We start from the raw sequence: 12,789 nt of genomic DNA on the forward strand, positions 1-12,789 counted from the left end.
GTATGTTGGTGGTGTTCCTACGGAAAATGATACAGCCACTTGTCTTGACAACAAACGAGACCAACACTTAGTACACGCCGCTCTTCGCGACCATACGCCTGTGAGTAAATGCCATTTATTTCGTGTTCATATTATCCCTTGAACCATTTCGAGCATGGTTCCGACTACCTTTCTTTGTATTTATACCTGCATTGTCTTTTAGATTGCAAAAAATTCATCAAATGTTGGTATTTTGTACTTCATTTGCAGAGTCGCCGCATCGCCACTGAACCTAGTTGCAGCTATTCCCCGATCAAACGTAGGAACTGCATAGCGTACACATTATCCGACTATGGAAGGGCGTTGGTGTAGCGGGAGCGTTGGGCGAGTGTTGTTACAGCTGGCACTGGTTGTAGCTCTCTGTGGTTTGGTACATTGCTCGTTGTCAAGTAAGCAGAACGGATTTGCCATTTATAAATACAACTTGTATCTATTATTCTAGATATTAAACTGAGGCTAAATGCTAGATTGTGTCGTGTAAGCAAAAGTATTGTCATTTATATACCACCACAACCAGGCACCACTCACATCACCAGCTCAGAAAAAGCTTACATTCATTCACTAAAGACTAGATCTAGATTCTAGAGCTGAAATGTCAAGAATGACATTTTTAGCTAGGCTTATCATTCTACATACAAAGCACATTAATTTTCACGTACGACATTACAGTAGTACTCACTAACACCACAGTCATCAAGCCAAAGTGAAGGTCAGCGACAGGGGCATCGGTGATCATGTCCTTCAGCAACAGCGAATGTATACACAAATATCGGCCTATCGCCAACACACATTCACGTCCAAGACAATACCAATTAATACCTGTCAAGAGTATGATGATACACCTGAGGTGGACTGTCTGTACTGAGCTAAAACAGGAAGAAGAAGAAGAAAAAGAAGAGATAATAGATGTCTATACATGTAATAATAATATAATTGTGTCTAATGCGGTCTGATGATGTACAGTTTTGAAGGAACAGTGTAGCAGGTATGCATAAATTTCTCTTCACAGTGCATTGTAATCAACATCAACAAAGCACAATTTTGATTTTTTTTTTTTTAATGTGTAAATTTAAGTTTATGCAAGTATGTGTTTATTTCTAGGCATGCCCATACATGAATTTAAGCTTTTAATTGGATGGAAAAGTTTGCCTAAGTTACAAGTTAAAGACTGTCATAATCAAGAAAGGAAGGATGAACCATCAGACACTCACATACACCTGAACAGTGTCAAATGTACTTGATGCACAATAGGGAGCATGCCATAAAACATGTTTGTCACACACTATTTCATGCATGATATATTCTTGTATACATGTATTTCTTGGTCATGTGTGGACAACAATGTAAAGAAAATATGCAGGGAATTCCACAAAAATTAATTTTTTCATGAAAATTACACATTCCATCATCTTGATACTGACATTATAATTTATATGCTAGGGTAGCAATTATTCCCCCTGCTTTCTGAAAGCGGTTGGTCAAAATGCCCAATTTTAGAAAAGTGAATTTTTGTGAAATTTTCTGTATATTTTCTTTCTATTGTCCACACATGCATCATAAATTCTAGTAGTCTCCTCATCCAGTGGTTCCAATCAAAACTTTAGAAATTCATGACTTTTGCATTAATTGTCCAATTTTGCTCAAACTTTCACAATTGTGTTCTAAGTCCTTATGGCACTGCATTCTCTCAATCCACATGTTCATGAAGATGAACTTGTCCTTTAAGTTTTGTAGCTATGCTGTTTACATTGAAACAGTGCAGGTTGCCCATTGTACATTTTATGATTCAAAAACAGTCTTGCATTTCGTTTTCTGTAAATATGCCCAAAGATTGAAACATCCACCCTTTCCCCTGGATTGACTCAAATATTTGAAAAACAAAATTATTGATCTGCAGGTGAAATAATGGAAAACCAGGAAGAGGTCAGATTTGATGAAATCTACTCACTTGATGATGTAAGTATGATATGACATCATATTTTTATGAATAAGTACCTAGGTACAAATGTATAGTGTACTAGTGAGACGCTGTTGTGTCCGCCTCACCTGGGTGCTTGAACATGTAGTGCTGTGTGGCATAGAATTGAATGTTCTGAAGTAGTTGTACCAAGAATCAAATTAGATTTAATTTGATAATATGGAATTCATCCATAATGATGCTTTTTTTGTCCGCAGTTTATGCTAGTCATACAGTAAGTCCATCATCAGTTTACAAGATGAACAAGTACAGTATCCTTATATTGGATAATGGATACAATATTATAGAATATATGTTCAGTGTATGTGTTGATTTAAGTGTTGGTACAGTTATAATTTTTGCACATGAACAAAAATAAAAACAAAAACAAAAACATTGAAAATATTTAGGAATGTATACTCTATAAAACATGTATATTAAAGAAATATTCAACTACTTTCCCTCCTTTTACTGTAATAGTAATGGACATACAGACGAATCAATGTGATACACTTTTTCTGTCCCCATTAGCTGTTCCTTCTTGTTTAATACCACACTCATCAGTCAATGAATGAATGATGAATGATACCTGTTTTCTTTCGTAAACTTTGCAAATGCCCTTGTCTTTTGAGATAATGGTCAGTTTTTTGTGTGTTTTTGTCAACAGTGGAACTCTACAAGTGCATTTGTTACAGAGATGAAGAGCCTTGTTAACAGTTATTGCAGTAACGTGACCAACTACGATGACTGTCAGATCGATGCTTATTACGGCAACAGGTAATTACAGCTGTTTCTTTTTTTTTCTTTTGAGGTGTGATAGTTATTTCACTCCATCAATATGGTTCTCGATCACGAATTCAACCACCTGCAAAATTGTCTTCGAATTTCCAATTCACAAATTTTTACTATATTTGTGAAAAAGCTTATAACTATGAAAACAGGAGCTTAATTGGAATCATGGTTGTATCATCCTCACATTGGTCTCTACAAATACACGCTCCAGCCAGGTACTGCAAATGCACATATTTATGGGACTTGTTCACTTTTGCAGGGCAACAAAAAACCTGTTGGGCAGGCAAAATGAATGAACACTTGCCTGTTAAAGATTATAGGGCACAGTACTCTGCCCACATGTCCATATCCATGATGGGCAATTGGATGCATTCTTGTACATTTGTATTGGACCCTGCTTTATGATACGTGTGAATATTGCAGTTTGTCACAGATGAATAATAAAATTCTACTACTAGTGTAAAATATTCCTGTTTCTTAGGTCAAGGGATCTTTATGTATTCTAAGGCTGCCATAATTTGCTTGTCTTTTAATACACACACATGGCATTTAATCCATGACTATTTTTAAATGTTAGTGTGTGTAGTTTCCTATAAAATGTTGTATAATAAGTACTGCTTCTGGATTTAAGTGTTTTTGTTTCATTTGAGGAATGAAAACATCAGTTCATAGAGTCCGTTGTTTCATTTATTTGTACAGTTTACCTTTTGACTTTACACTTTTAAAACCTTTTGTATTCAGGAGCATGCATGTATAAAGCACAACCAAGATTAGTGTGCAAGGCATGCTTTGGTACATGTTTAAAGATCACATAAGGAAATATGGAAACTGTGAGTCAGAGTGAAATACATTGTACATTCAGAAGAAACTTGCGGGGGGGGGGGGGATCAAAGGGGGGGGGGGAGAGCGCTACTGTCAATGATACTACAGTTTGTACATTAAAAAGGAAAATAGTAACAAGATGACTTGAAACAAAAGCAGGTATAAGTGTGTGTGATGTGCCAACTCAGTGCTTCTGTCAAAACCATCAAAGCATATCCTCAAACATCCTGTAAAAACATACATGTATGCTGACATTTGGTTTGGTGATGATCCGTTTGGTGAGATTCGCCTTCTCAGACTGTGATACTATTATCGTAAATAGATTCAAGACTGTTCAACTTGAATAGAGTGGTGACTTTCGAGGAAGTTCATTGTATCTCTGTGCTGATTAATCTTTTTTCCCCTTTTTTGTGGTTGTCTGGTGTATAATTCAATACTCCCGTTGATTGTATATGCAACACAAACACAAACTTTACCTACAAGTGTACACTGTACACCCACACTAAAGACAAATACTCATGTATTGTAGATATACTCAACAACACTCCACATATTTTGCATAGTTTTCCATTCTGTGAAATTTGCTATGGATTGAATGGGCTGCTCTTTTAATCTAGATGATTTTCAAACATTTAGTTTTAAAAACAATATCCTTGCCAATGTTTATTTCAACAATTACATGTGTCTTAATTAATGTTTGTGTGGTAAGGAGAGGAATTTTGTGGTATAAGTGGTTATTTTTCATCAGCTTTTACCTGGATACAGCTTTTTTTGAGTCACATTTTCTGGACTCTACTTGCAACACATGAGATGCACAGAATTGCGTTGAAATTTAATCATAATTTGTTGATGAAACATATGGCAGCTCTGCAAACTGTAAGGAAACACTGAATGCTTGTATGAGCAATCAGAGACCTTAAGAATGTACAACACAGTTTGTATCATAAATATGAAAACCATTGTTTACATAATCCATACACACAGGCATACATAGTAGTCAACATTTCAAGTGCTATGTTGTACATGTATTGAACTTTCATGTCAATTTTTCCTGTTTCATTTGTGTCCGGAAGCAAAGTACAAAATTTTTGATAGTAGAGGCTGCATCTGAGGAAGTCTAGAATAATTTCAAGCAGCCAGACAAAGTGTGGCCATGATGAGGAAAACAGTTCTGTAAGGATGAGTTGTAGGAGAACAGGATACTAACGGTGAACCTTCTTGGATATGATTCTACCCAACCCTACACCTTACAATCTATTTGATGTACAATGTATTCACAGTTTAAATAATATTAATGAATAGTGAGTAGTTAATAGAATAGTGCAGACATTTATAATGCGCAACATATCCACTCAAAGGTGCTCTAGCTGCTCAAAATTAATGTTTATATAAACCAAAAACAAATAATGCATTACATGTACTTCAATCTCAAAGGAGTAAATTTCCATGGATCTTTTAAGATTTCTAGGTGACATACTGTAAGATCTAAAATATAATTTATATTTATAAGGCCAAGTAAAAAAAGAAACCAGTTTCTCGTCCTCGCGCGCATCGATTTTGGCCGCCGCATCGATTTTTTTACTATTTACTATTTTCAAAATGGCGCTGAAAATACAAAGAAATTCATAATTCTCATCCCAGCCCGCTCCCCGCCCGCATCGATTTTCAGTTGCCGCATCAACTTTTTTTATATTTACTATTTTTTTGGCCGCCGAAAAAAAGAAATCGACAATTCACCTACCTACCAATCGTGATGTCTCATTTCTAATTACGCCTTGCGTCCTCTACTTAGCTGTAGTACAGCTGTAGCTTAGTGCGTATGTAATAACGCATGCATTTCACACTGCGAGCTCGGCAAGAAGGAATGACCCACAAAGCAGTCGAACTGTACCAGTTGGATGGGCGCGGGCGCCCGGGCGGGCCTGGGCTAGCTGTGATGTACAGCGCACTCGGTACGTCGTGAACGCGATAGCGGCAACATTTTTGCGATCAATCGCTGATATTCCACGCATATTTCGCGCATTGTTCGTATTTTTCCCCGTTTCTCATATTTCAAGCGGATGAATTGTACTGTAAAAATGCTTGTGAGGATTGTATCGAGTTTGTATACATTTTCATGTCATTGTGACTATGTGCATGTGTGTGCAGTGTCGTGCAGGGGGGGGTGGGGGTGGATCCCCCCCCCTCCGTCCTTATGTATGTATGTAATATATATGTGCTTACATGTAGGGCCTACATAGTAGGGTACCCAAGGGGGGGGGGGGGGGGGTCACCGTGCACCCCCCCCCCAGGACTCCTCAAAACTTTAACTTGACTTTGTTTTGTTCAAGTCTCACGCAACTTTCGAGACCAAATTTTCAGTATCCGCGTATACTTTTGTGAAGTCACGCCCGTTATTGTAAGGGAATGTCCCCCAAAACAGGCACAATTTTGTGATTTTGTGTACATTTCCTATGGAAAACAGGTGCTCTGTCATGAAGGTCATGAAAACCTGATTATTTTTACAATTAATCACTTTCATTGATTAGTTTTGTGCTAATTATGGTAGAAAAGTGGTCAGTGACAATTTCCATAGAAAAACAAAGAAAAAACAAAAGTTGAAAAAGTTGAAAAACAAAGAAATACATAAGAAATCATGAAAAACAATAGAATACATTAAATTTCACCTAGAACAGCCACTTTTCGTTCCTGTTAACATCTTGATTATGTTTTGGTATGTCATGAGGATCCTAAAAATGTAAGTTTCGAGGAGTCCTGGGGGGGGGGGGGGATGCACGGTGACCCCCCCTTAGGTACCCAAGTAAAATGAATGCACTTTTCCAGCAAATGTAGAATTATCAAATGGGTGTACAATTGTATCTACAAAATAAACAACTTTTCCACGGATTCTGGTTTGTCTCGTATTTCTGCGGGATACTTTTCTTTACGATGTAAATTCACGGACACGGCCGTGAGTCGTATCATCTGTAGTGTGGTATACAATCATTCATCATCCAAATGATGAGTGATTATCAAATGTCTTTTTGGAACATTAAGAAACATCTTTAAATGTTTAATGCTATAATGCCATATCAGTATCATTTTGACATCCATCTGCAATTGTACAAGCCAGTTTCCAGTTGCATGTGCTACAATTGTACTGTGAAGAAATGCAGATACATACCAGCTGTGTGGACACAAAAAGTCACAAACACCAATGATGAACGAGACATGAAAACTCGTCACATTGAGGACGAGTTAGGTGATACGCTTGTGGTCATCAGATGACGGTCATCTGCGATCGACAAAGAAAAGAATGTGATATAGGCACCTTGAAAATATATTGAGCGTGCATGCCAAACCGTTTCTGTAACCATTCGGCCACGGGTCATCCACGGAAATGGTAAGACAAAAAAAAAATACACACAACAATGTATAGATATAACAGGGGGAAAGTCAATGCCCACTCAACTATTAAACGTGGCCGTGTGAACATCTATTGCATTGCTAGACGGAAAAGCGGCCTTGTAACGACTGAGGTCGCTATGCCATTTCTGGCAACTTGGGAAAAATACGTCCCGCAGACATAAAACCTATAATCGGCTGGTTTTTGATACCTTGCCTTTAATCACGCACGTGTGCAACCTTACGTCTCTGAGACGTCGCCTTTAACCTCTCAGTCATACGTCTCGACGAGAAAATATGAGGAACGTAAACTGATATGTGAAAGATGACTCAGGAATCGTTTCGTCCATCTTCCATCCTCATTTTCAGTTTTATGCTGCAAAATACACAACCTGGTGAGAAGATTAAAAAAAAATAATAAAATGTATGATTACTGCAGCTTATTGTCTCAGCTACAACATACTTAAGTTTCAGAGGAAATCAAAATCAAGTGAGGTAAAGGTGCTCGAGCGTTATCGAGTCAATGCATGGATATAAAAAACAAAAATCCCCTTTCATAGACATAACGTACAATCTTCGCTGATTTCGATATCTCGCCTTTAACCATACCTTCTAGCATGATGACGTCATCAAATTAGAAAATAACGATATGGACTTGAAAGTTGTTCAATGTATAACATATTCATTGTACGTTGTCAGTTTGCTATTGACATGACGATTGATCGCATGAACATGAGGCAGCTATTAGTACCTGTATGAAATTATTATAGGCATGGTTATCAAATTCCCCTAAAATTTCCTTATAATTGCTTTATTTTTACACACAGTTAAGCTATCCCTTTAAACTCGTCACAGTTTAATTAGAATCATTAACATCATACATTAGTACCATATTCAGTTCCATAGCTGATCACGTTTGCTAATTAATTAAGATTAATTGTCTAGAATGTGTCATATGGCCAACCTGTATACACACGTACACACACACACAATGCTAAATGTATGTATCAAACCTCTGTAACACAACTTTGAACTAACTGTAGGAATTATCGCTGTACTTATCATCTATACTTTTTATCACTATCTGAAACTCCACAAAAACCACTAATTGACAAATAATCATCAATACAGAAGACTGACTTAAAGGAACAATTCAAATACCTTTTTTACAATGTATAGCTTCTTACATGTATAAAATCAGCACAAAGTAACCACGACTACATTGTGTTACTGAATTGATATGAACAAATTTCATTTTATTACAATATTTTAAATCAGTTTGAAAAGCCCAGCCTGCAAAATTTTGCAGCAGTCGAAGTAATGCAGTCTCCAACGCAAAACAAAGGGATACTATGTGAGTGTGTGCGTATAGTTGTGTTTACATGCGAACGTGATTTCTACATGGACGAAGGTGTAGTACTCCATTGAAGAAAAAACAAATTAAAAAAATAATTATTTTCTTTCGTGCTCTTGTGAGGTTCGAACCCGTACGTGTGCAACCTCACGTTTCTGAGACGACGCCTCTAACCACTCGGCCATACGTCTCGACGAGAAAATTAGAGGAACGTAGATTTATGTACGTGAAAGATGAATCAGGAATCGTTTCGTCCACATTCCATTCTCATTTTCAGTTTTAAATTGCAAAATTGTCAACCTCATGAGGAGATTTCAAAGAATAAAATGCATGATTACTGCAGCTTATTGTCACAGCTACAACATACTTAAGTTTCAGAGGAAATGAAACAAAATCAGCTGAGATAAAGGTGCTTAAACGTTGTTAAGTCAATGCATGGTTTAAAAAAAACTCACCTCCCATAGACAATACACGTAAACTTGTCCGATTTTGCGTCTTTACCTTTAATCACAATTTAAGGTATGATGACGTCATCAAATATCAAAAGCATGATATGGACTTAAAAGGCAAATGTTCAAAGTACAACATATCTGAATTTGGGATAATATTGAGCTTAAACAACAGAGATACGAGTAAATGAATGACAGAAACAGTACCTCAAAAAAATTAATTCCACTTTTTTGATTTCAGATGATGATATGATGACGTCATGAGTTTTCCTGGCAATATTGGTACTTGAAACGTTATTTCCAATTCATATGCTTTTGTAATATGCAATAGAAATATAGGGTCAATGGACGATTTAAAGAGCTATGCCGAAATAAACAAAGACATGTTTTTTCACTATATTTGCAGAAAGACGCGCGCGCGGAATTTCAACTTTGACGCCAGTGCATTTCTTTGTTATAGGTCAACATCGATCGGAAATCAATGGATATTGTTACTCAAAGTATCAGGAATCCAAATCAGTCAAAAAAAATGCATTTTCATGTTGCTTACGCCCTCTGCGCGCGAAATTGCGCGGACGGACGCGCACGCGAGAAAATGTTTGAAACGCTTAAAATTGAAACTTCGAGATTTCCCATTGGGAAGTCGTTTTGAGCCTTTTAAAATTTTGACGCGCGCAAACGCGCGCGTAATGAAGACCTGGGTAACTAGCGTTAAAAAGTAAGATAGACGTGACCTGAACTTTATGTCCACCGAAAATGATACAGAAATGATATCCAGTTATGAAGTTATGATCGATCATGTGACAAGGTCCGAAAATCACAAAATGGCGCCTAGATGACGTCATAGATATGTTACTGTCATGAAAACCTTATTGTGGCTAGATTTTGTCATGAGACATGTTGACTGAAAATGTCATGTTATTCCGTAATGTCATTGTTGAGATATTGACGACACAAAATGTGGCAGAAAGAAAGAAGAATAAAAAAAAAGAGAAATTTTGGCAATCACAATAGGTGATACGCTGATAGCGTATCACCTAATAAAGCAGTGTTTTGAATATCATGGAATTTATTTCAGTCGTACATTCTTTGCTGAAAGACATGTTTTATACCTGTTTCATTTAATAGCACAATACATCAGAATTGCAAGTACACTGGTATCAGAAATGCCATTACAACACTAAATACCAGTATTAAGATGGTCATTTTCCCTTGACATCTGTAGTGGAAAGAAAAAGCAAATGTATTTCTGCATGCATGAAGTTTCATTTCAAGTATGGTACATAATCTATTTGTTTGAAAATGCACAGAGTGCAGGCAAGACATACGCTTGAGACCTGGTCTCTCATAACACAGCTACCAGAGTGATATTTCATTTCATAAATTGGATATAGAAATAGTAAAGCCCTCTCTCGTTACCTTTCTCAGAATTACCGGACGAGAAACTCATATTACTTTCATTTTGACAATCCTCGAAAAAATAGTAAGATATCAAATAGTAAGGACCTCCCTCATCGCCCTGCTCAAAAAACCCGGACGAGAAACTACTATCTTTTTTTACTTGGCCTAAGTAGCAACTACTGCTTGTATAGTGCAAATATGCTCTCTACTGTACAGTCAGTTGTCAAGATCAGTCGTGATGGATCAATTTGCTTTGATACGAGTAGGAGTAGACAGGCATCCATGCCAAATGAATGGCATTTGATACAGTATGACACTGGCCCGTATTGAGGTCTGCTTGATTAGACTACACCACTAGTTTCCTATCAAATTTTCTGTGTGAATAATGCATGAAAGAAGACTGGAGTATGCCATATATGGCTCTCTTGTACTGAAGCAGCCAGGCTATGTACATGAGAAGGCACTCGAGCTAAAATGCTGTGTGCTCGACCATGGAGAGGGATGGTACAGCATTGCCGGAGCACTCTAGCCAGAGCACTGAAAATTATCAGGGGCTAATTACCTGAAAGCAAACCTCTGTTGCTGGTTGAAGAAGCCTCCGCCAAGGGAGGAGTTTACGAAGGGACTGTACAGTGCTGGTTGAGGTGGGGATTCATGTTTTGAACATTCCTAAGTGAGATAATGAGAAACCTCTCATGAAATATGAAAGAGAATGTAATTTTAAGAAGGATTCAACATTTATTTGTTGAAAATTGGTTTTCAAATGGCTGAGATATATCCAAAAAAGTGATAATATAAAAGGCCACAGGCCACGCCTTTTATTAGGATCTACAAGTGTATATGTTTCACCTTGGTTTTGGATATCTCGGCCATTCCACAACCGATTTTCATCAAATAAACTTTTGATACCCCCTTTTGCATGTTCTTTGACATCTCATGGAGTGGTTTATCTCACAAAACGTTAAAAGCTAAATCCTCACCTCGAACAGAACTACAATACACACCCTTTAATGTTTTCATCGGCTTTGATATTTTTGTTGGTTTGCTTGTTTGTTTGTCTGTGTGCAAAATAACTCAGAAAGTTGTGGACGGATGTGGATGAAACTTGTGAGAAAAGTGATCCAGGAATTTTTATTGATTTTGGATATTTTTACATTTTATATATAAGGTCAATAAACTTCGGAGATCAAGCTGCACTTATTAGAGATTTGCATGATACATGCTCTCAAGCGCATGCTCTGTTCAGGCGAGGTGCCGTGCAGCTGGAAGTTGATGACATATTAAAAAAAAAAGGCTTCTATATTGGGAAATCGGATGATTTTCAGCATTTATGTATTTATGGATGGAAATTAGCTGCTTGGTGGAGCTATCTGTGCTGTCAGAGTGCTTTTATAATTTATTCATTTTTTCTTTATTACCGTTATAGATTTTTAATAAACACAAACACACACAAGGTAGGCACATTAAAGTTTGATAACTGCTTTAACAATGGCACCCTGTATACAGAGACGAATGACAGGTGGTATATGATAGATGAATACAAAACAAAGGCATAAACAAGAAAAAAAAAAAAGATTTCCATATCTTCATCAAGGGGACAACAGAAATTGGAAAGGGGAGAGTGACTAGATGAGGAATTATTCATCTAAGGAGTTTGACAATGAAAAATGAATATTGTTGGTTTCATGGGGGAAAAAAATCAAACATGCAGATAATTAGTAGACAATCTGTTTTGAATATATTCAGAGACAAAGTCATTTGTATTGTAGTTTGGAATGTTGAAAAGAGGAACAAATGTTTGATATTATTAGAGGTGGCATTAATAGCTTGAGCACTGTATACGCTGAATATTTTATGAGCTTTTTATTTTCACAAATTTTGCGAGTCAGGTGCTATCAAAACCTCATATCTTCCTTATTTCTTATCCCTTTTTTGTCATTTTTGAAACATTCTATAGGGAATTATTTTCTCTTTCTTTTGGAGTTTTTTTTTTTTTTTTTTTTTTTGGGGGGGGGGGGGGAAGTGGATTTCCTCTGTATAAGGGTGCTGCCTTCATAGTTCTTTGTTGTTAGTGACCCTGAGGCCTTGTAGAGCTGTGCACTCTCCCTCTGCTTCATGTTCAAATTCAAAACATTGCGTAACTGTTTGTGGCTGTTAAGAGAGCTTGTAGATGATCGAGAGTGCTTAACTTCAGAATGAGTCATGAGAAGGTGACAAACTGACATTTATCACAATGTTTGGCCTAGGGCAAGTCCAAGATAACGCGCACGTTACGTATGGGACATTCAGAGACTTTTATGACCTGAAAAATAGTGTTAATGGCCTCTGATCATATTGAACTTCATCATGGTGATTGATATCGAGGAGAAGTATAATCATGTAAAAAATTGAGAAAAATGACCGTGACAATTATATTCTAGAAGAGAAAATATGTGCCGTTACGTATGGGACCAGAAAAATTTTGTTTTTTTGAACATTTTTTTCAACCTCAAAACTCTCTGAAAGTATATCATTCTACAACTTGTAACTCACTGTGATCAAAGTCACAACACTCAAGATTATCACAGGTAAGTTTCATGTCATTAGGCAAA

At 36.9% G+C, this 12,789-nt stretch overlaps 1 protein-coding gene across 1 annotated transcript in view; it reads left to right on the plus strand.

Moving 5' to 3' along the window:
- The first annotated feature begins 255 nt into the window (after positions 1 to 255).
- Positions 256 to 12,789, plus strand: part of LOC139716025 (uncharacterized) — a 77,983-nt gene continuing 65,449 nt past the window's right edge. Inside the window, exons 1-3 of the mRNA XM_071627582.1 lie at positions 256 to 428; positions 1,937 to 1,995; positions 2,664 to 2,773. Of these exons, the coding sequence (XP_071483683.1) occupies positions 332 to 428; positions 1,937 to 1,995; positions 2,664 to 2,773 (266 nt within the window). The 5' untranslated portion in view covers positions 256 to 331. The remainder of the gene's footprint in view (positions 429 to 1,936; positions 1,996 to 2,663; positions 2,774 to 12,789) is intronic.

This window comes from Diadema antillarum, unplaced genomic scaffold (assembly GCF_040938485.1).
Source record: "Diadema antillarum isolate AM-2024a unplaced genomic scaffold, OU_Dant_1.0 scf00000060, whole genome shotgun sequence".
NCBI classification, from domain to species: domain Eukaryota; kingdom Metazoa; phylum Echinodermata; class Echinoidea; order Diadematoida; family Diadematidae; genus Diadema; species Diadema antillarum.